Consider the following 24,260-nt stretch of genomic DNA (forward strand, 5'->3'; position numbering starts at 1 on the left):
ATGATACACAATTGGGAAGAAAATTATATTTTGCATTTAAACATTCTCAAATTATGTATTATTTTAGATACTGATCCATGAATACCGTTCCTTACAGACACAGGGCTTAAGCCTGACCTGTGCACTCCATTCAGATTAGCATTAGCAAACTGATAGTTCATTTTCTGTTAGAAGAAATTAACAGAAACTATACTGAATTGCATTTTCAGTTGTTTTCTTGCAATTCACATTTTTGGTATCACTAATTTGAGGTGAGAACAGCAACCACAGAGTTGTTCATGCTTGCTGTAATATAATGGCACATCTGAAAATCTTGTGACAACCCTGCTGTAACGCATAACCTTTTGATATGGCTGTGTTCAGGATGTGGACACAAAGGAAGGGACTTAATGCAGTGGACTGGGTTCACTGTTTTGTGCCCTGACCACATATCATATATATGCTTGATGTCAAGTAAGGCACCGCATCTGTCCTTGAGATAGGCTAGTTGTCCACACCATTCCAAAATGAATATGGTACTTATGCCCTTTTTAACCCATCCCACAAACAGATGTGCACTACCACAATATAAAACCAAAGCTGGTTTTTATTCAAAAATGCTTCTTTCAATCAAAGCAACCTGGTTCATTACGTCTTGAGATGTATATATTTATATAAGTAGATAGATACTTTTATCTAAACACACCGAGGAAGAAAAATATACTCAGTTCACTGAATCGCTTACACACACACGCACACACACATTACACAACAAAGCTCTCGGTGTGTGTTCCTCAGTCTTTTTTGGTGTGTTTTCTCTAATCAAACTATGACTGCCTGATTCACATTTTAAACTGGAAGACAAGGACTTTAATCCATATCTGTTCCTCCTGCCACTGTTTTTGAGGAACATTTAATGTCCAGTCAAGATTAAAGAAAAATATGGCCTTTCACTGACAAGGCATAGTTAATTTATCACAAAGAGAGCCTAGAGATTATGTTCTTTTTGCTGCTTCTTGTCTCATGAGCATGTTATTGGCATCTTGTGCGTCTCCTATCCCCCCTTCTTCAGTTAGGAGGCTGGGGGGGCCCCTCGGGAATTAGTGAGGTGAAGAAGGTGGTGATGAAGGACCAGGTAGAGGCCAGAAAGCCCGGGTAGTTGGCAGCCGCATTGTCTCCTGGACCATCCTCTCCACTGTCGCCATCGTCGTCCTCCAGCCCCTCATCCATGATGCGCTCCTGAGAGGTGTAGGACACAGAGCACACAGACAGAGGGCGCTGTCAGCACATATGCAGTGCCTGAAAGCTCTTCCTCACTCTGTCTGTACCAGGGTGCTACATCAACTATCTGTCCCTACTGCTGTGTAAGTCAAACTGACATGGCATATACCTACTGCTGTAGTTACCCAAGAAGTCAAAGTGGGAGTGTGAAACAAGGGTTTATGCAGCCAGTGAATGGTAGGTGAATATTAGTGACTATTTGTAGATAGATGAACTTTGAAATTTAGCCTGAATGATCTTACTCTTTGCGGTAAGTGCTACTGGGGTCTTGACTATAATGACAGAGGTCCCCAGTTTAACCAGTCTTCCAAAAGATGGCGTTACATAAGAGGACTAAAGGGGATCACAAACTGGGATACAAAGGAACCTGATTCACTATATTCTTCTGGCAAAGTGCTGGTGAATGAACAGTGAAGCAGCATAGGTCCAAAGGGGTAAAGGATTTTAGGCATCACCATTTCCTGCATGTCGTTGCGACGGTCTGCATCCAGGTCATCGGGGTTGCCCTCTCCGCCACCGGGATTCTGAAGGTCTGCCCGGAAGGGGAACCATCCAGCTTGGTGCCTGTGTGGGAGACAGAAAGGGAGTAAGAGACAGAGGACAGAGAGGGGAGACAAGAGAGAAAGAGAATTAAGATAAAAAACAGACACACCAACGGCAGAACTTTAGGTAACAGGCGCTTAGCAGTGAGGTTTGCAATGAGAAGAGTACCCTACAACACAACTGCAGTCAGCATCAAATTTGTCAGTTCTGACTAATGGCTCACACGAAGGCTTGATTTCATATCAAACTTGTTTGCGAAAATTAATTCTTTAGTGAAGAGAGGTTTGTGGGTTTGAACTCCCCTTGTTGTTGCTATCCCTCATCAAGGAACATCAGGCAACTTCATTAACAACCTACATGTTCATTTTTGCGCTGGAAATTCACAAGATGGGAAATGCCGCCCGTCAGTCTTCAAAAGAACATCTGCTACTCAAATGAAATGAACAATCTTATGAAGATGACTATAATGCTGAGATTATAATCACACTGCCTAAACATTACATTCCTGATCCTTCTGAAGTAGTATTTAAGGCCACGTCTCTCTCTCTGGCCCTTGTCTGCCTGTCAGGCTGTGTTTGGCACGGATCTGGGGCCGGTGTGCTGTACTCACAGGTAGACCAGCAGCATGGCGCCTATCACCATGATGAAGCGGCTGAAGGAGGAGTAGAAGTAGACTATGCTGAGCAAGATGGCGGCGCGGGAGACGGTGTACATCCAGTCCAGCCAGTCCCGGTTCAGCTCGTCCTCGTTCAGCACAGCGCCGCCCTGGGCGTTCATCTGGATGTTGGCGTTGACAGGGTGCTCCTCTTGGGCTGGGGCAGGGGCAGGGTTAGGTCCCCCGGGGGGTGGTTCGTTGGGCAGGGGAGGCTGCTGGTGGGATGGGGATGGTGACGGAGGCGGGAAGTGGGCGGAGGGGAGGGTTGGGCTCGGAGTGCTGCTGGAGGCTAGTGCTGCTTGACTGGGAGTGGAGAATGAGAGATGGGGAGATAGGGAAAACAGACAGAATGGGAAATGAAGACAGAAAGATGACAGGAGGGGTAGGGAGAGTGAAAATGAATGTGAGGGAAAGAGACAAAGCAAGAGGGAGAAATAAAGAAAGACAGCGTTTTTTACGTGGTAGCTTAAAACACTTTTCCAGCTAAACACCAGTTCCACCTTGGCAGTACCCCGCGGTCCAAGATCTGAGCAGTACAAAGACATACTGGTCAGTGAGCAGAGATGCAGCACTCAGCACTGCCAGCGTGGAGCAGTGGTTTGGGAACCGGGCTTGCAGCCAGATGACAGCAGGCTCATACCCCTGGAGGGACCCTTGAGCAATGTGCAAAATGTAAGCAGTTTAGACTTCTCTGTGTAGGGCCATCTTCTAAAAATTACAACTAAAGGATATAATGTTCTGTAATGAAGCTACTTGTCTGAAGAAAACTTGCTGTCGTTACTGACCAATTCCCTGTGCTAAAGGACCCCGTTAGAGAGAATCTGTGAGAGATTTCTTGCTGCACTTCAGTGGCTATTCTGTATAACTGTACTCGTGAAGGGGGATTAAAGTTAATTTTAAAACCCATTACTTTAAGATGCTACCGGCTCTAAAAGACAGTCTGTTTCATTTCCTATCCTGAGGAACTGCAAGTCAGCAGGGACAGGTTAAGGATGCAACAACTTAGGGATACTTTGTCTAATGATTTTAATGAGAACCAAAAAGGCTTGTGGCAGGATTGCTGATGCTTCCTTACGCTGAGGTGTCACATCAGTGCGTCTTTAAGAAAACAAAGTACACCCTCTGAGGCACAGCAGAATGAATTTTGAAGTGGAAGGCGAGGAGTATTCTCGTCGTCGCCCAGAAGGGCACATAGAACAGAAGTGATCATCTTGCTGTGAAAAAAGTCAAAACGGACTGCCAGCGAGAGCAGGGCTTGGTACAAATGGAGTATGATTTACTGTAATGAAAGCATTTGACTCTGATTAAGTCCTCCCCCCTCCCCTCGGCACTCATTAAAAACACAGACTGCCGGCCCGGCCAGACAGGAGCTTCCAGTTCATTTCCAAGGACTCGCCACTGTGTGTGCACTGCTATCAACAGTTTGTACAGGAATGGTTTACTACTATGTGCATTGCCGCTTCTCTGAAAGTGTGTTTGTAAGGGTGTGACTTCACTAATACTATGAGCCGTTCTGCTACACAAGTGGAAGGCACAAGACAGAGATAAAACCCTGTGTAGCTGCTGCACTACACAGCTCGAGTAAGGTTATGCAAGAGTGTGACTTACTACTGCATATAGTAGTGCCGTGCGTACATCTGCTGCCACCACAGCACCTGCATGGGGTTGTACATGGGGTAGGCAGGGAACCCTGCAGGCATGCCTCCCTGCAGGGGGAGCTGGTTCCCCAAGTGCCTGAGGGAGAAACACACAGAGCAGTCAGTAATGAGCGATGTCTTTCTAGCGCACGCACGCATGCATACACCTGCGCATACATGTCCCTTCTCAAGCAAACATATGTGCGCTCTACTTGGAGGAGATATTCTGTGTCAGAGAATACATGGTGGTAGTGGGAGGGGAACAGTGTTGAATTTGAAGCTAAAACTGCATTCCAATGTTACGTTCTCTATACATGCAGATTGGAAATTTTGGCAAAGTGAAGGCAAACTGAAAATTACTGAAAAAAAGGCAAACTGAAAATTACATTTATGATGAGGAAAAACTATTGTCCAGGGTGCACTTCTAGATGCAACGCATGGTTGTCACAGAGATGCCACGTTCTTGCTGGTTTTTGACCTTTGTCCAGGGTGAGGTGCGGAGGAGGGGTGGTTTTGTTGTTCAAGTAAGGCCCCAAGAGGCTTACAAAAATGGGCACTACTTGCAGGAACATTGCAACTGTTGTGACAAAGAAACTCACCCTTGCATGAAGCCGGGGGAGGTTGGGTGATGGGTGTGGCCTCCTCGGTGCCTCAGCCCATCAGAGCTCTCTGCTGTGGAGGCCGGTTGGCTGTCTGGGCTGGGCGGGGCTGAGGATGAGGAGTCCGTGCTGTCTGAACTCTGAGTGACAAATCAAATGCACCAATCACTGGCATGTCCAGGAAATGAGAAGAAGCAGTGATGCAGAGCCATGTCTGCATGTAGTGGTCATCGATGCTTAGTAGTTTACTGTCAATGTCAAATTCAATTTCATTGAATTTGTTCCAGCCAATCCTACTGGCCTTGTGGGTTCTGTGAGCTACATTACATTACATTATTGGCATTTAGCAGACACTCTTATCCAGGGCAACCTACATCGTTAACAGTTTTTTTTTTAACAATGTTATTCATTTATACAGCTCGATATTTACTGAGCCAATTGTGGGTTAAGTACCTTGCCCAAGGGTACAACAGCAGTGCCCCAGCGGGGAATCAAACTGGCAACATTTCTTTTAGAAGTCCTGCTCCTTAACCACTATGCTACACTGGCATGTCCACTGCCATGTCCATAAAGACACCTACCATTTTCCAAAACACTACGCAGCAAAATGTTATATGAGCAAAGGACACAAAGATAATCATCCAATCCAATCAATTACTTATAGTTTGAAACAACATATTTCTAGGGATTCACTCAGATAATTACTATATTCACAACAGCATATGCATGGCCCACCGATTACTGATTTTGACACCACAGTAATAGAGTATCTAACCAAGCAGCATCAACATCCATCCATTACTACAGGTTTACAATTCAAGCATTTCATTTCATCCCATTTCACTGGATTTTGTAACGCTAACTACTATAGTACGTCACAGTTACTTTTCAACAAGATGCACTTCAAATATCAGAATTATCCATTGCAGTATCATTCGTGAGAGCATTTCATGTGGGTTTGTCCCATAGACTGTAATCATCATAAGCAAGCGATTCTCAACGTTGATTCTTATAAACAGAGAACAGTGTGTATGACTGTTTGGATCCGCAAGCCATACTCACTGAAGGCTCGGGGTCAGAGGTCACATGTGTTCGAACACTGCCGTGGGGACGGGGGGACCCTGGAGGGCTCCGGGACGCACATACCAGGTGAACCATGTGATACTCATCTTGCTGTTTGATTGGAAGAGAGGGGCATAGAAAAAAGGATCAGTATGTAAAAAAAGATGATCAGTGTATCCATCTCCAACCTGTGAATTTGCTGCTGGCATCAGAAACAGCTATTCCACTGACTGCACTCACTCACAAGGCCCCTATTCATACGGGTGTTACGAAAGCACGAACCAGTTGTAGTTCTCTGAACTAATCACATAATTTCCAGAGGCTTTTAAATGTCTCATTACACCACTGTGGAGGAGATTAATGGGTAACTGCCAGGCGCAATGTACTTTTTAACTGTTTATGAACCCAATTTTCAGGGTTCTGTGATTCTGTGAGCTGTGGGAGGAAGGGGATGGGGACTACAAAAAGATTTTGCCCAAATGTTTTTGTAGACCTTACAATTAACTCATCTACTAATCAATCTCTAAGTAGGTATGTCATTTAAATAACTAATCAGGATTACTAACAGGAAAAAACTCACTCACTATCCCGAAAATGCTTTATGAAGACAGAGCAACATGGCTGTAAACATTTCTGTAATTGTGTTGATGCCGTTGTTGGCACTAATAATGGGGTCAGTCTAAGAGAACCAGCTGGAATTCCATAACAATGCCAACCTCATTATAGTGCTTAGTCTGCCAGAAGTGCTATTGTGCTGGAGGCTGTGTTTAACTCACTCATCTAACAGGTCTACACATGGGTCTTCCTATGCCAGATCATGCTCTTAAAGGACATGGCTGCCAGAAACAAATCATTTAATACCTTAAAAACAGGTGAAGCTCTTATGTCTCCATTCTGCTGTGTCACTAATCGCACTTAGTAACTCATGAGAGCCCAGCATCATTATCCAAGTAGTCTAATGATGTCCTGGTACCCTTCTGTGATCAAGAAGAGTGTAAATGAGAGGAGTGAAAATACCTTTCTTAGGACGTCTCTGAGCTGCAGGTGATCCAGGAGAAGCCGTCCAGAATACACCAGTCTCTGATCCTTTGATGACTGTAACACAAACACAAGACAGACACACTAAAGCTTCGCTGATTGCTCCATAACACAAGGTGCTTTTGCATGCTATTTTTGTACGATGAGATTCAAACAGCATAAATATAAATGCAGGTTTGTGGAATGAAGATGGGAAGAAGAAATACTTCAAATACAAAAACTACTTATCCCTGGAGTGAAATATGCTTCTCTAAAAAAACAGCTATAGCTAGCTGTTATCATGAGAGTACATTCCACTGTTCCAGCTAATTTCCTCTTGAACAGAAAGATATTACAAAATGGCAGCATTTCAGGGGGCTGTTTTATATTTTTGAAAGGTGGGGGAGGAATTTGTGGAGTGCATTTATTTTGTAACCTTCAAGGTCCGGGGCCTGTTTTTAAAAGCATCTTTGTCTGCTGTCACATTCCAAAAACTGGTCTATCCTCTGTCATTCTAGCTGTAGCAGCTACAGCCATGATGATGATGACTGTGAAGATGGTGACAATTATGAAGAACATGATGATGTACCACCTATAGACAAATAGCAGGGAAAGAAGCAGGGCTGTATGACATGCTGCCTATGCTCTCTCTGAGCTAAACCACATTTCCACACACCACTGTAGAACACCTTTTCTCAGCCCATGTTTATTGCTTCACTCTACTCTTCATTGCTTCTTCTCTGTTGGTTCACATTTTGGATTTAAAGGTTACTTTCTCTGCCTCCCCCATTTGGAACAGAATGTGGGATTTCTCTCCTTCTGGATCAAAGTATGTCTGAATCAGAGGGTGTCTTCAGCCACACCGCGTTGTAGCCCTTCCATGGTGAGGTTTTGTTCGCCAAGTATATGGATGGGAGACCTCCAGGGGAAGCAGACTGCAGCTGAAAGTAGGTCAGTAGGGGGGCGGTCTTCTTTCTGGTCTGTGGGTAGGCCACCCTGATCCTGAAGTCTAGAGATGCTTGTGCACTTTCTTCCATCTGAGCTCTTAACTACATAATGGGATTACTTATTCTGCTAAATTCACGCAGGTGACCAGATGCTCGAGGTACTCGACATCTCACCATTCAGACTGAATCACCAGCATTAATTTAATGTGATAGATAAGTGAATCATGTAATTAAGAATTTGGGCAGAAAAAAGAAAGACAACAACAGAAAATGTCTCTGGAATCATCAGTGCAGTGATGTCTGTCTGTCACTGTCTTCAGATGACGGCCATTTCTCTCAGTCTGGTCAGATAATTTAACCAGTAAAACCAAAATGGCAGCTGTGCATCATCCTGGTAGGTGCTACATGCTGGGTTACCACCTCCCTCAGAACACAGCAAAGTGGTCTGAAATCAATGACAGGTGCCACATGCATAAATGCAATACACTGTTGTTCTTATTGTTTTTTGTACTTTGTCTGGAATAAAGACTTGCCCTCTAAACACTCAAAAATGTGCTTTTGGGAGGGCTGGGTTAAAATCAACATGAAATCGGACACAGGTCTTAAGAACTAATTGCTTGAGGGTCTAAAGCAAAGCTAGACAGAGAATGGAGCTAGTAAGGCAGCTCTGCTCTCAGCCCCCCTCCCTCTCCACACTGGAGTGCTCTGTTAGTTTAGTGGTGTTAAGTGCTAATGTACAATAACAGAAGATGTGCAAAAGACCAGCAGCAAAAGTGCCTTTCTTTTTATATCATCATACCAGTCTGTTTCAAACAGCTTTCTAAACAGCTATGCATTGCCAATGACTAATACAGAATTTAATACATACAGTAAAATGTTTACATTTTATATTTCATAATATAAGATGTATAGTGTTGTACTATGTTACATAGTCTTTAGATATATCTTTATTAAACACTAAACTATAAACTTCCTAGAGAAATAAGAAATAGAAAAAGTGTAGGCTTGGTTGAGTGCAGGAGAAGAATGTTACCCAGAATATCCCAGGAGATATTATGGGTAATTCCATGTTTAAAAGGCTTGTGTAACCATGTTGCCTGTTGGACAGAGATTATGGCATCAGGGATTACACACAAAAGGACCCACTCTGTCGGCTGCTTAGTGCTCATTCATTAGAGGACATGAAATTAGCATGCACTCCAACTAAGGTAATTTTGCAATCATAAGCATTCATCATAACGAGCTGGAGAACAGTATTTACAAGGTTTTATGTTCATTCCTTTGTGATCTTAACAGTTTGACACCCAGATTACCACACTCAACTTCAAACTCCCTTGTGGGCGCTTCTGAAGACTGAGGGACAAAATTGAACACGGTCATTCCATTCACCATTAGTGCATTTCTTTCACCATTTTCACTACTCCACAAAATCTCAGCAAACCAACTAAACTTCATATAAAGGAATCAATTACCATACAGTTAATATTACTGAACATTTATTTTAAATTCTATGGGCAAAAAAGGCCTGGTAGTTTAGTTTCCACAGGCAGGATTTGCACTGACCTGCCTTTGCAGTATATCTGCCATTGAAAAGTGCCTAATACGGTAGTTCAACTGAGTGACACTCATGCACTGCTGAAGTTTTGCTGCACAAGGAAAATCTTTATCACCTGCATCTACCGATACTGCATATATTAGTACATACAGTGTCTGCTCATCAAATTTGTTTCCGTAGCTTAGTTGAAGGAATAAATCTTTAAGCGCATGCTTCAACTTTTACCATTTTGGAGCGACCGCAACTATATCTAACATGTGTGATATATCCGTTGTGCAGCGTATGAGATAACATCTGTAGTTCATTTTTATTGTGAACTACTGATGATGTGTATAAAACACAACACTACTGGAAACACTTTCAGAACCCGCCGGGTACAGCAGGCTTACAGCCCAGGAGGATCCAGTGGAAACACCATCCTGAAAACTCTGGAACCGAAGCACTCCATTAAAACTTACAATATCAACCCACACAAACAAACAGGATTGTCCAGTGAAGATCTTGCCGTAAACTTACTCCCTTGGAGATCACCTGTCTATTCACAGTGCACTGCCGTGTGCTGCGCTGTACTTGGCAGTTCTGTTTCCTGCTGGGCTGTACTGTGCCGTGCTCAGCAGTGCTGCGGAGCACAGCAGTGCATGCTCACAGACCTGCTGCCGTCTCTATATGTGTTCAGCACTGCAGCAGAGGCAGGAAGAGCCACCAGCTGCAAAGCCCACACAGCCCACACAGCTCTGGTGCACTGCCACATAAAACCGTGCTGGCCTGCACACAGAGCACTGTCTCGCGCGCACAGATACACAGAGAGTAGGTGACATGTTTGCAGGACAGAGTATCCACAGGGAGACTTAAACCTGAGGTCACACCCTTCCACATCACCATAGAAACCCATACCCTCACACCAGCCCTGTGGAACGAAGCACTACTCACCGGTTTGCTAGGATATACATTGGAGAGGTGCGCTTTCAGCTTCTCAACCGTCCAGTTCAAGAAACAGTTTATGGTCTGATCGTCATACTTCTGGTTGGGTGCCTTGATGACTAGGGTGACAGGACTGTCAACTGCACCTTGGTCCATATTTCATAGTAAGAGGTCCCACGTGCAGCAGTGGGAGAGCATACAGTCCTATTCAGCTGCCCTGGTTTCCTTGTGGGGGCTTGTATTTTGGAAGATTCCTTCGGATCTTCTCCAACGTCACTGTGACCAGGCAAGAGACCTGTGCCAATGGTGGCAACAGACACTGAGAGGGAAGTGACTGGGGTTCTCCTTGAAGTAGAGAGTTCTCTCATTGGTTAAAAAAATATCCACTGATACCACAAGCACTCGGGACTTTTATTTCCTGTCAGCAGTTTGGTCTGCTATGTGAAGATATCTGAAAGGGAGAGGCACAGAATCAAAGGGTCAAGTGCATCATTACAATATTAAACTGAACTCTATATAACTACAGTTAGAAACAAGACAATACTAAAAGGACTTAAAATAATAGTGAATGTTCAATGACACAGCTCATTAGGGGGGCATTTCCACAGCAACGTGAAATCATTTGGCTATCTACAGTTGACGAATTTACTTAAAAGGTTGATGAACCTGAACATCTTACGTTTCCATAATTTGCAAGTAAAACGGGGTGTTCAGCCCTCGGTTTGGTACATGTGGACACACAACTCATTGCCAATGAATTGGTGGAGCCTGAATGTTTCACCTAACGCTATGTCGCAAGCTAGCTAATTCAGAAGATCAGCGTTACATTGTTCAGATTGCAACCGGTAGCAAACGTTAGCTGACCACTTACTCTTCCCTTTTTAAAAATAAGGTTACTAGCTACTTACTCTGGACCTGGCATTTTCCTAATGAACTAGTCTAGCAGGCTAACTTTAGCCACTGAATCAAGGTAGCTTCCTTGAAATGAATCCTGGCCCACTTACGAGCAAGAAACTGGAACACTGTCAAACATCTGACATGTCTAGTTACCTATCAGCTGACTGTTACCTCGCTAAGAAAGCAAGTTCCCTAGCTGTCCTATGAAATGCGGCTTTATCGCTACCCAGTTAGACTACCTTGCTACAGAAGATATAGACATATAAAAATCTAACTGTAGCTTGCTAGTTAGCTACGAGTGTTTGTTTATTCAGGCAATAACGCAATAATTACCTAGCTAACAAACATTATCCACAATGTCAACAAAATAACGCATTTTTGTTCGGCACCGCGACAGCTAACATTCAGCTCGTTGCAGCTATTTAATTTGGCAATTCCACGACAGCTAGTTTGCTGGTTATGTAGAGTAGTAGTTTTTAGTAACACTAAAAAGGACATTATCAAGCTAACATTCACGGACTGCAGGCTTGCAGTTATGTAGACTAGTTAGCTAACACTAACAGGGAAATTAGCAAGGCAGCTTGCACGGGTAGCGAGCTGTTTCTTTCCCAACGGTTTAGATGTTATACGGGTGGTAGGTATACAATAGTCTTGACAACAAAGTAGCCTAAATCTTCAAAAATACGGCGGTTAGCCAGAAAAGCTAACACGATACAGATCGACGCTGGCAAACCACAAACACTCGCTAGGCAGCCAAACAGCTAGCTGGCTAACACAGTACTCCAGCAAACCAGCGTGTTAACGCTAGATAGCTCAATACAATACACATTTGACCTGGAACAGGCGTTAATTCGTTGATTGAGAAAATGTCATCACAGCGGTTCTACAAATACTCACCTGTCAAGCTTTAAACTTTCGTTTTATTTTCATTCTAGTTCCTTGACAGCCACATCCTACCCCCTCGACTTGTTTTCGTGCAAGATGGAGTCGGGTGTAAAAACACCGGAAACAGCGTCATTCTGTTCTTTCCACGAACACTCACTGGGCGCCCGCAATCAGCTGATTGTACGAGCCAGTTCACTAGTTAGATTCTTGAAGGTAACAAAATGCAGAACTGTGCGTTTTACTTCAGAAATTCTAAACCTGCTGCCCCAACTCCACTAGTGGATTGTCTTAACCATTTACCTCTCCTTCTCTCTAATCAACTGGCTAGTCTGATGTCACCTTTCTGCTACGACGCCCTGAGACCTGAGGATGATGCAAAAGCTTACATTTGTTACCGCGGATTGCACGATACCACGGAAATAGCTGCAACTACTTCTTAGAAATACAATATAGTATTCGGGCTATGAGATGCTAAATTCTCTGCCCTCTGTGTTGCCACGAGGAAACAAAATCTTTCTTATCCACCCATCTTCAAAGACCCAGGGAATGTTCCTTACTGAGTCGGTCTTTTCGAGGTCAGAGCAGAAACCATAGTCATTATCTGTGCTGGGTTATCTCTCATGGTGCTTTGTCACGATTATGACATTTTCATTTGTGATTGCATAAGGTATTGTATGATGCAACAGCTGATGTGTTTATTCCAACTGTAAAGTTCTAATTGTTTTCTCAGTGACATTCACTCTTGATCTCTTGCTGGAAAAGAAATGAGTGGCAAAAGGTCCATTATACAATTTATTTTCTTTACTATGTATTTACTCACAGCCCTCCTTGCAAAAATCAAACCTGCAATCCAGCTGTGAGATTCCCCAGCAGTTTTTACAAGTTGATTTTACTGCCCCATAAGTCTGTTTGGACAGTATTATGGTATGTTGTGTGATATGTTGACATAATTTCTCTACAATGAGACAACCTGTCTTATCAATCACTGTATACAAGAGTTTTTAGGAAGAAGGCTGTCACAGCCAGTGACCAAGTTATGACCAAACCCACCAAATTCACACTGTGCAAGCAAGCAACTATCCCTTCTCACTGCATCAGATTCTACAGTTCCTTTCTTTAATTAGTTTAGTGGCATATTTCAGCATTGAGATAAACACAATGTATCACCTCCTTTTGAATGGTAACACACTGAATCACTAGACAATGGGCCAATATATAACACACCAAAGAATGGGTTTGTTTTTATGAACACAAAACACTTGTCAATAAATAAGACAACAAGATCCAAACACAGTTCGTATCAGCAGTAACTGTGGAGACAAAGACTACATGTGGATGGACAGGTCATGTAGAATTTACACAGACACACACAAACAATAACATCTTCATCTGAGTCTCTGGGTCTTTGATGAAAGTGCCATGGGTGAATGACCTCAAAGTGTGTCAGTTCTATGTTCACAAGGCAAGAAGGAATGATGTAACCACAGGGTCAAATAGTGGTTGTCATGACAATGGCATAAGCCAGTGTTCACACTTCACAGAACGAGCGGTTTCAAGCTGGTTAGTCTGCCAGCTTTCCCCCCCACAAACATCAAAGCCTTCACTGCAATTTCAACCTATCAGGAAACACAGAGCGGGACCTCAGAGCTTGAGCAGGACCTCCTTGGCCAGCCTACGGCTGTACTTGTTGATCTTGCGGTGGCCGGGCATCCAGCCCAGGAGGAAGCGGTGGAAGTCCGTCCAGGCAAAGGCATACATCTCGCGCCACTCTGCCTCCAGCTCCGCGAAAGTCACCTCCTCGCTCACGGCCTCCTTCAGCTCCACGAAGTAGTAGTCCAGCAGCTCGGTCGCTCGCGCCTCACACTCCCGCTCGTCCATGCAGCTGCCCAGGAAGTAGACCACGTCCTTCATCCCACAGCCTCCGCCCACGTACTGGAAGTCCACTGCCGCCACCTCCGACCCCTGCGTCGAGAAGCAGAAGTTGGCCAGCTTCGCGTCGCCGTGGACGATGGTCTTGAAGCGACAGTCATTGAGGATCTGGTCAATTCTGCCCGCGGCTGCCTGCAGGTCCCGGTCCGCCATGGCCTCCAGCTCGTCCGGGCGTGTCTCCAGGTGCCAGTAGGTCCCAATCGGCCACAGCCCTTCGGGCGAGGCGCCCAGGAAACGGGCGTGGAATTGGGCGAGCCAGCGGAGGCATGCCCTGATCTCCGTGCCGTTGACACTGGTCCTCCGCTGGTCGAACCCTGCCACGTCCAGGTCCTCCAGGACGATCAGCTGTTCGTCCCCGAACGACCGGGCAGCCAAACAAACGGGCACCCGACACCCATCGTCGGTGGAGTAGTGCTGGTACCAGTGCGTCTCCACCTGGTATGACCTCACCTTCCGCTGGTGAGATAGGTCTGTGTTCCAGCCGCCAGGGTGAGCCGACTCGTGGGGAAACACCACGTGCTTGACAACAACCGAGGGGCGGTCACTGCCTTCCAGGTGAACCCTCACAATCTGGCCATAGCCGCTCCACAGGGTCTGAATGGTATCACCGATACACAATGCCTCAGCGCCTGTGGCTTGCAAAATCAGGTCTTGATATTCTTGTTTCATTCCTGATTGTGTTGGTACCTCATATAATGACAAAAACCAGAAGGTGAATGCTTGTTTAAAGAACAGTGTACATATTGTAATGTTTCTTAAACATTACGAATTACTATTAATCTAAAAATAAACCACCCACTGCAACCATCCTGAACAGGTACAATGCTTTTCGTTGTAATTTGCCGTGTTTATTATGACCTTAGTTCGTAGCCATTTTATTTCCAGGCAATGACAGAAATCCTTTATTGATAGAAAACTGCCACCATTTTCTAAAAGACAAAACAATACACAAGTTAATCAGAAAACCATTCCGTGCGTGACAGAGAGCGTTAGAATGTGGTCGAGTGATTTTTTTAATCTATCTGGCTTGGAGATACAATAGCGAAAATTCTGCAAACCACGACCTTTCCATTGCACTCCAGCACACCCTGAAAAAAGAGGGGAGAAACCGCTTTGCTCATCTGTCTCTAAACCGAAATCTCCATTTAGGAAAAAACAAGAAAATGATTTATTAGACAGCTAACGTTTTGTAATGTATAAATTTTTACCTGCGTTTCTCAGCTGAGGTAGAAAAGCACGCACGTCCAATCTGTATGAGGCACACTTCCCATTACCGGCTTGCAAGGCATCCTGGGAAATGTAGTCAATATTGTGTGCACGTTAACCCTGTCATTGGACGATTTTACGATACGAAACTTTAGTGTGACTGTAACATGGCTGCGGAACACTACGGCTACGGTGTCAATGAAAATCAAACGTCTGTAATATGTGAGTTTACTTCGGGATAACCAATGATGTGTCTCTGGTTTATAAGATTGTTGTTGAGTAATTGCGTGCAGCAAAATTACACTAAAATGAAGATGTTGGCTTTAATACCTAACTAAACGGTGTGAATAAGGTCTTAAAACCAGTGGCATCACTTAAGTAGAATTTTGCTGAAATAGATACGATGTTCAGATGAGAGTCTTTTACGTCTACGTTCCAAATTCGTCCTTTGGAAAACAGCAATGTATGATATCTAAGCACGTAATATTAAAATGTTGAGCGTATCAGTATTTTCGTCTCTTTTCCCTCTAAGATTTCAAGGTTGCAATCTCCTCAGACACTGTAGACTAATACATTGTCATGTCATGGAGTTTGAGAGTACATTCAGACAGCAGAAGGTCATGGATTAAGCCACACCGGTCTTTAAAAATGACCAGTTTATGACCCTCAGTTTAGTGGTCTCAGCATTACAGATTAGTGAAATGGCCTTGACTGTCCAGGGAATTTACCTGATCTCGTGAAAGTTGCTTCAATCCAAGGAAACTGGGACGAGGTCTGCACCTAAGAGTTACTCTACACACACGGTATGACGTCTGCAGAAAGATATTGAACTGGAATAAACTACCGTTAGGAAACAGTAGCCAGGTGCTTCCTTTAGTGTCACAGCTGTCTCTAGTGTCCTTAATTCACTCTGGAGGGACAAAACTATTCTTGGGTACTGAGGTTTGCCTCAAGTCTACTGATATTATTTTATTGTGCTTTGTGAAAAGATGGATTTGGGGTAGTGATGGAACTCCCTTCTGTCCAGAGGGTTTGTTTGAATACCAGACTAAAGAAATCAGGATAAGTGGAAAGTCTGACCTTGTATGTGGCTTATTTACAAACTTACATTATGCTTAGGTATACATAAGTGTTCCCGAGAATTCAGTTGTTGCACAGTGTATGAAATTATGCTGATATCTTGATAGAGAGAAGCTGGCTATGTAAAGTTGTCCATAAGTGTTTGCATTTGGAATTCATGCATGATAAATGACAAGTTAATTTAATCTCCTCCTGACTTATCTTCAGGCTAGTGACGTGTGTGAAATTCATTTAAACACAATGGTAGACATTAAACAGACAACAGTAAATTTTCATGAAAAGAATATATGTTGCTCTTAAATAATTACTTACAAAGACAAATGAAATATACATATACATATACAAGAGATCACCTTCAACTCGGAAATAATGACTTCACTGTACACTGTGCATTCCAAAATACAGTACATTTCTCTGTGCCATTGCAACAATGGAGTCAAATTCAGGGGGTCTCTTAGAACACAATAAAAAAACAATCAAACAACAAATAACATAAATATCTTTTTCCCTTTAAATCATTTAACAAAATTAAATTCATGATTTTGGCTCTTGCTACATTGTGACAAATTAACTATATATAAATTAACAATATCAACAAAAATAATATTATTACAAAATGAAGCTGTCTGGAAATCTTTACACAAATCTTGTTAGTTTACAGTATTACATTTTCATATGTTTGTGAGCTCTGGTTTAGAATGTCCTTCTACAGTCTGTTTTTATATTCCCGGTGCATATTTTTGGCTTGACCACTGCAGGCTACCAGTTAGTCAGCCTTCATTATTCTCTTTTTTATATAAACTAAAATATGCTGCCAACGTTTCCTCCTTCTTGTAGACCCCCAGCCCCTTCAGCACCATGCAGGTCCTCTCTAACGGGCCATCTGCATCATCCATGAAGAAGAGTTCCTTGGCACTGTTTCCGTTTCCTCACACTATTAGTGAGCAAGAATTCATAGTACCTCCTGCTGGAGGGGAGTGGTATTGCAGCTTCTCACCAGCCCACATCTGCAGGGGCTGTAGGGGAGGGGCTGTGCCAACCCAGGAATTGACGCACACCTCATTTGTGACATTTCAGTGACGCAGTCCCAACATAATTGTTGTCATTAAACATCTACTGCATGCACTCTCTGGAGTCCTCTTGGTCTTATTGTCCTTCATTGTCTGTATTTGACTGAGCAGACTCCACACCTAATCCCAGGCCTCCCTCCCTCCCCCGTGTGTATGTACCCCCACCCCTCTAGCTCAGCCCACACCCTCCTGCCCCCCGGGACAGCTCATGTCACCGTCCCGGGCACAGAGTGGGTTTGATGCAGCGCCCTTGGAAGAGCACCAGGTTGGCGGGGCAGTGGCAGCCTGCCACGCAGGGTTTGTGGCAGGGTCCGATCTCGTTCCAGTTGTCACAGGTCTTGGTGCAGCCCGGTCCGCAGGTGTCATAGACGGCGCCGTGCTTACACTGGGTGGCTGGATGCGGGATACAAGGAAAAACTGGGTCAGCAATGGCTGTGACCTATAGAGAGTGGTCACCCACTGCATTTTAAGTGACAGAGTATAATAATAATATATCAAAACCAGCAATAACACATCAGAACTAAAGCAATTCTTTTTATAATTGCTATTAGGAAGTAATATCATAATAATTCAAAGTTAAACTTTGAAAGTTTTCTCCAAAAATTTTACACGTGATGTGAATGTTGTCAAATAATTGTAAAATTAATGTTGTGGAACTAGCCAGTGAACAGACATAGACAAACAGGCTCTCTTATGACTGTCCTCTACGGGTTTATAATTGGCTGCGTCTCTTAAATGGAGTGTCAAGATGGACTGGTTTTGTCTGTTGTTTTGAGTGTTGTGATTGGTTTTGTTCTGTGGAGTGGTGCGATTGGCTAGGTCTGGTGCCCCTCACCCATGCAGGTCTGCTCTGGCCTCCAGAGCACAGGTGAGCCCTCCCTCTCGCAGGCGCGGCTGTAGGCAATGAAGGACTCGCAGTAGCAGTTCTTGTGGATGGGACACTCACACATGTCTGTCACACAGGACCTGAGGTGAAACGCGGAGAGAAGCAGCAGAGATTGAGTCCTGGCACCACAAACACTGAGAGGCAGGCCAAACTACAGACCAACCTTCATCCTTTTGGCAGTCGGCAAATCCCAGGTTCTGAATGTGCCTCCTGTCCCCTAATCAGGATAATGGTTATCAGGTAATTAATGAAAGTGCCTTCACCCAGATGACTGGGTAATTATCTTGGTGGTCATACTGAAAACAATCCCCTTGGAGTGGCTTGAAGGAGGAATTTGATGGGATTTCCTGTAATTCTACTGTTGTCATTTGGGATTAATGAAATTGATACTATGTTATAAAACCCATACAGTGTAGGTCAAAACCAAATTTAACTGGCCCATACTAAGGGTGTTCCACCACATGTAATGTGCAGCGGTGTCTCCACCTAGTGGATCTACATGAATTGACAAAACAATTGGCAGCACAGTTGCTGAGTGTGTAGAGCAAAATAACCACTCCATTTTATTGCACCTAAAGATCCATTCACTAGACCAGGAAACCTGCATATCACTGATGCTGGGCAGTTCACATGCATGTGACCGAACATACACACACACACACACACACACACAAGCACACACACAAGCACACACAAATACACACAAATGCACAAAGAAAACAGAAATGAGTGCTGTAAACTCACCAGCTATGAGTTTACAGGAAAGCTCAGATACATATCTTACATTTGGATGCAATATGAGTCAGGACTTAAGGAGGCTGGATTCTATCCATTCCACCCCATTAAAAAAGGGGTTTCTCTCTCCTTCTCCCTGTCTCTTTCTCTCTCTCGCTCACATACTTACTGTATATTCATATCAATCTGTCAATCTTCTGTTTCTCTCCCTTCCTGCAGAGGGCACACACCTCTCTTCATCTGCCCCTCTTCCTTTATTTCCTGTCTTTCTTGCTGTCTTTTTTCTCTGTCTCTCCTGTGTCTCTCTATTTCTCTACTCACCACAACAAACCACCCACATATGTGTGTGTGCATGTGTGTGTGTGTGTGTGTGTGTGTGTGTATGTGGGTGGGTGGGTGGGGGAGTCAGACAGTGTCAAACGCCACATGCTGAGAAGGAACACCAGTGTAAGCTCACTGAGAATCTCTTTGTTGTTCCAGGCCGCCGACGGAGAGACAGAGACACCCTTAATGATTTCCACTCCTATCACCCTTCAAGCGTGTGGCGCTGCTTTGATTTCATCACATTCCCTGAAACCGGTCCAAGGCCAACTGTCCCTTTCCCAGCGCGGCAGAAAATGCAGAGAATTCCTGCCGGTGTCATTCTGATAAAGCACTGGGGTGTCTGAGCCATGCCTTCTCTCCCTCTCCCGCCGTTTCACACGAAAAGTCTCCGGCACCCGCCCCCACCTCTTCCTCCTGCCTGTCTGGTTGTTTTTTCTGTGCACAGTAGAATGGGTCAGAGCAATGTCCAGCCTCACTATGGAAGCGCTGAAGGAATGCACCAGGAATGCAAATATAGCAGGTAGGGGTCAGCCAGAGGACCTATAAGTAAGGGGTGCAAGCAGACCCCACTGAACACTGACTTCGGCTCAGGTACTTTGGATTGAGCTCGCTTGTGTTTTTCACTAGCATCATTCTGGTGAAGCTGCTCCCTTCAGGGTAACGTCCTGCTGTTTAATGGAGGCTGGTTTACCCAGCAGTCACCTGGAGGGTCTGGCAGGGCTAGGTGGCGTGACTGTAGGCCCTGACTTCCCCATATGATGGGAGACAAAGGCCAGAGGTTCAGATTAAGAAACAGAGCTGCTCCCTCCCAGAGGGTAGCCAGTGGGTAGCAGATGCATTTAGAAGGCCTTTGCACGCAGTCAGAGCGGGATATGGGATGAAGGCCTGCTCCGTGGCCTGGAGTTCTGCTGAAACAGCCGGTCTAAAAATACAGAAGCCTGTTCACAGCCCAGCACTGCTCAACAGTGAAATGATGGATTTCTCAAACCCCAGGAAAAAAACACAAAAACAAGCCGCTCGGTCAGTGTTAAAGTCACGCAGATTCTCTACTCCGCCCTAACCGCAGTGATCTGTTTTGAGTTTAATTTCTTTTCTTACTTTATTTTCCAGCTGAACGTGTCGTGGGTGAGGCCCTGTTGTTGTGTTCCACTGGTATCTCCTTGGAGATCCACGTCTCTCCAGTACCTTTCCATAACTCAGAATCTTCCACCAGAGACCAGGCAAGCCTGCCCTTGTGCTGAGCCACTCACAGCCCACCCCTGATAGCAGCTAACATACCTCTAACTCTGAGGCATTTGAAATTTTCCAAGTGCAATTTACCCTCTATCCAGCTAAGACATTCAATGTTACTGCGAATTCACAGCCGTCAGTATCTGTGACTGTGTTTCTGCAATGTAGTAGGGACATTGTGAGAAAGTTGTGTATTGGCTGGGTAAATCTATTTTATAACCAGCAATCCCACTCTTGAGATCGTATACAAACACATGACATGCAAACAGGCACATACAGACATACATGTGTACATGTGCTAGAGAATACATACCTGTAAAAGGAGGTGAAATCCACGACAGGGTGGCATTTCTGGAACTCCCAGGACTTGAGCTTCTGGCACTCCCTGTGTGCGCGGAACTTGACCTTGACCGTCCCGGGACACAGGAAGGAAGTGGGCTTCCTGCGGGGCTGGCTGCACACCTCATTGCTCTCCACCCGCCACGTCTCGGCGAACTCGTCCACGTCAAACTTGAAGTGCCCGTCGCCACCGATGGTGTCATCCCGCTTGTGCCCGTTGTAGTTCCCGCACAACCCGCACAGGCTGCCCTTCAGGTGGGGAGCAGCCACCACCTCCACGAAACTGTCCCCGTCCCAGGTGATCTCCAGCCCTGTCATTAGAAACATGGACGTGTCAGCACAGGCTACCTCACCACCCAGAAACTGAATAATGCATACTGAATTCCTGACACTGAGCAGTAATCAATGAACTGGGCCCCCAACACTGAGTGCTAATCACTGAGCACGGTGGGAACCCAACACAAAGTACTGACCACTGAACACTGAGAACTAATTGATTGCTATCAGTCAAGTAATACAATGGTTTTTGTCAGCCCAGGATTAGCTAAATTAGGCTTCTGGCATTAGCTCACTAGCCTATATTTCCCAGTTTATATACTTTAATACTTCGGTGTGGTGGTACTTCTGTTAATGTGTAAACGTATGCATCCAAAAGTGAACTGCTTGCATTGAAGACATACATGTCCACACACCGTGAAGAATTACAATTTCTGCAAAATGTTTGTAAAAAGATTCAAACACTGATTGTTGCATCATTGGAAGCTAGACATTCTATTCCAGAGTTGCAATCATGCTGGTATGATCATACTCCTCAAAGTGTTAAAAGATAATTAAAACCTTTAAACTAATGAAGTTAAATGAAGTTCAGTTTATACCAAACTCTTCAATCTGTAAGAATTCATCCTTTCTGCAAGGCAGTTTGAGTGTGTGTTATACACACACCAAGATGATGTCTCTCAAGCCAGCAGCCTACAGAGTGGAGCTGTTTCCAGGACGAGACAGTGACAGCTCTGTCCCTCCCCCTGCTGGGCCTGGCTCACCTGCCGAGGTGCTGAGCTTCAGCAGGTACCCGTCCAGGTCTATGTGCACGCCGGGGCCGTGGTAGGGCAGGGCGATGCGGGTGCCGTTCTGCCGCACCGTCAGGTGCTGGTGCAGGCTGATGCTAAGGCCGGGTGTCAGCAGCTCCACGGACTTGGTCCAGGAGAAGGAGCGCGTACGGCGGGCGTCGTTCTTTACCAGCACCTGGAAGCTGGCCGCTGGGGAGCAGTCTTTGGTCAGCACGTACTGGCATGTGCCCTGGAAGTTAAACGTGCGCCCGTCGAAGGTGTTGTAGTGGGGGTCCCCAAAGACAGTGCACACTCCAGGCTCTGGAGAAAGAGAGAGAGACGAGGTCAGAGGCCAGTGATACACACGTGTGAGAACATGCACGCATACCCACACAAAGACATATAAACACACACACAAACATGCAAACATACACAAATATACATAAGGCCCTTTTTAAGATACAGTTCATCTCACTCACTTGTTTCCAACTGCAATATTCAGGAAAATTGAGTTAAAATTACGGATGTCCTTACCAATACCTGAATATCATACCAGATTCAGGGGTTCGCTATAAGTAATATTTATTTCCTTTTGAAATTTTGGGGGATTTATTTCATTTTGAAATATTGGGGGTTTAGCAAGCTGTGTGACATTAAACCAGTGCAGACTAATGAATACGGTGCAGCTGTTGGGAATCTCCCAGCAGACAGATGGTTTGTGAGTGTTCTGTGAGAGACAAAGGGATATGTCATGCATGTATGTAAGTGTGTGTGTGTGACAGAGACTCTACATCATGGAGAGAAGTGTCTGCGGGCAGCCTGACAGATGGACCTGCGCGCTAGGTTGAAGGATGTGGTCCAACACGGCAGAGTCACGTTCAACACATACCACTCATTCTCTCACTCGCTCGCTTGTTCGCTCACTCACTCACTCACTCGCTCACACAGGAACTCTGACACAACTAGCACACACAATCTCTTCCCAGCACTTAACCATCACACACCCACGCTCCATGCTTACGCTTATTCCGAGCAATAACAATCACACTAAATCTGAATGTCAATCTGTAGCAATAACACTCATACTGGTGCCTTAAAGTCCAATGGCAATGGAATTTTGTCCCCCTTTTTTGAAAGAGATATGCAGGTACTTGCCAACACGTTACTATACTATAAGCCAAAAAAAGTTTTTAAAATATTCCCATGTTGAAACGGTAACCCATGTTATAGGTGTGTTCTGATGGCGGAGGTCCCGTTACCTAGGTCACCAATATGGTGACATTTTGATTTCTTGGGAGACTAATGAAATACGAAGCCCACAATGTATTTCACAGGATATACTTAGGCTAGGCCCAAATAACATATTGTTAAAAAATGTCTCAGTGTTACTGGATTTGGTCTTTAATGTTGACATTCACAGTGGTGTTAACCCTGTCCACACACTCTCACAGAGACTGCTACCACTGGGACAAAAGTACATACTCGCAGCCCTCTTCTGTGATTGGCATGGCTATGTAAGAGGGACGGGATCTTATGAGACCTCATCCCCACAGCAGTATGAAGATGTAGGGCTAATTCCTGCTTTAGTAGTGGTGATTGAAGTCTTGTTTCTGTCCTTGACAAGAGATCTTAGATCAACTTGCCAAACTCTACAACCATTTAATGTAAAATATTGATTCTGATGCAGGATTGGTTACTAAGGGCAAGGTGCCTGCACTGCTCTGAACACCTTGGGTGGCTTGCATGAGGGTGATGCACACGCAGGCTGCCTTCGACTAGAGGAGAAAATCAGGTGGCTAAAAAGTAAAGAAAGAACTTACTCACTTTCAGTGCACACGGGGCAACAGCCAGTGCGGTTGAGTATTTTGTTCTGTGGGAGACACACAGACGGACAATCAGATAAGAGGGAGGGCATTAAAGAGCTGAGTCTGTGAAACGAGAGACGGTCCTCAGACGAGGGGAGCTTGTTTCAACTTCCCTCAGAGGTGTACATCAGAGGGCTTGTACACCCCCCGACACCCCCAAACTACTGCCCCCCAGGCCAGTATTACATCCCATCCCCCCATAACATACAAAGAGCCCTCATTCTTTGAAGTTCCCCCCCGAGAGATTGCTTCCCAGAATCTAAAACATAAGCAGCTTTTCATCCGTCACTCAAAACATTTTTTTTTTGTCAATATCAGAATGCTACAGGTAGCAGGGCTGGAAAAAAGGCAGGATTGGATCCTATCATTGTCCGGTCTGGAACATTACACATTACCACAGATGTCTGCACGCTTATAAAGACGGGACATGTTTCCCACCATGCTCTTGGTCGGGGCATCAATAAATCACATAAAGGCAACAAAAGCTTTGTATGACATAAACAAGTCACATCTGTAGGCTGAGAAGTGTACGTTAGTCACAACCCATAACTCCAAAATAAGACAGATCTTTT

General features: G+C 44.7%; 3 protein-coding genes across 3 annotated transcripts in view; all 3 read right to left on the reverse strand.

Annotated features, from left to right (window-relative positions):
- Nucleotides 1-624: 624 nt before the first annotated feature.
- On the reverse strand, nt 625-12,075 carry herpud2 (HERPUD family member 2). The gene is made up of 9 exons (XM_036539009.1): nt 11,991-12,075; nt 10,206-10,647; nt 6,774-6,851; nt 5,757-5,867; nt 4,695-4,834; nt 4,067-4,192; nt 2,414-2,761; nt 1,716-1,824; nt 625-1,218 (listed from the first exon to the last, which is right to left on the reverse strand). Exons 2-9 carry the CDS (start codon nt 10,350-10,352, stop codon nt 1,048-1,050), a joined length of 1,230 nt encoding a protein of 409 aa, XP_036394902.1. The 5' UTR covers nt 10,353-10,647; nt 11,991-12,075; the 3' UTR covers nt 625-1,047.
- Nucleotides 12,076-12,951: 876 nt separating this feature from the next.
- pkdc (protein kinase-like domain containing) lies at nt 12,952-15,169 on the reverse strand. Its single transcript, XM_036539720.1, has 2 exons — nt 15,116-15,169; nt 12,952-14,594 (listed from the first exon to the last, which is right to left on the reverse strand). The coding sequence occupies exon 2, from the start codon at nt 14,574-14,576 to the stop codon at nt 13,620-13,622; it is 957 nt and encodes a 318-aa protein (XP_036395613.1). The 5' UTR covers nt 14,577-14,594; nt 15,116-15,169; the 3' UTR covers nt 12,952-13,619.
- A 1,651-nt stretch (nt 15,170-16,820) lies between these two features.
- The window catches only part of bmper (BMP binding endothelial regulator), a 30,250-nt gene continuing 22,810 nt past the window's right edge, over nt 16,821-24,260 (reverse strand). The window contains exons 11-15 of the mRNA XM_036539230.1: nt 23,648-23,693; nt 21,818-22,144; nt 20,752-21,088; nt 18,099-18,229; nt 16,821-17,656 (exon numbers count right to left, since the gene is read on the reverse strand). Of these exons, the coding sequence (XP_036395123.1) occupies nt 17,475-17,656; nt 18,099-18,229; nt 20,752-21,088; nt 21,818-22,144; nt 23,648-23,693 (1,023 nt within the window). The 3' untranslated portion in view covers nt 16,821-17,474. The remainder of the gene's footprint in view (nt 17,657-18,098; nt 18,230-20,751; nt 21,089-21,817; nt 22,145-23,647; nt 23,694-24,260) is intronic.

This window comes from Megalops cyprinoides, chromosome 10, assembly GCF_013368585.1.
Source record: "Megalops cyprinoides isolate fMegCyp1 chromosome 10, fMegCyp1.pri, whole genome shotgun sequence".
NCBI classification, from domain to species: Eukaryota; Metazoa; Chordata; class Actinopteri; order Elopiformes; family Megalopidae; genus Megalops; species Megalops cyprinoides.

Coding starts and splice junctions, on each gene's coding strand:
- herpud2 (XM_036539009.1), bottom strand. CDS start 10,352: ATGGACCAAGGTGCAGTTGACAGTCCTGTCACCCTAGTCATCAAGGCA. Junction 4,835..5,756: donor CCTCTGACCCCGAGCCTTCA/GTGAGTATGGCT, acceptor TTTGTCACTCAG/AGTTCAGACAGCACGGACTC. Junction 1,219..1,715: donor GCAACGACATGCAGGAAATG/GTGATGCCTAAA, acceptor TACACCTCTCAG/GAGCGCATCATGGATGAGGG.
- pkdc (XM_036539720.1), bottom strand. CDS start 14,576: ATGAAACAAGAATATCAAGACCTGATTTTGCAAGCCACAGGCGCTGAG.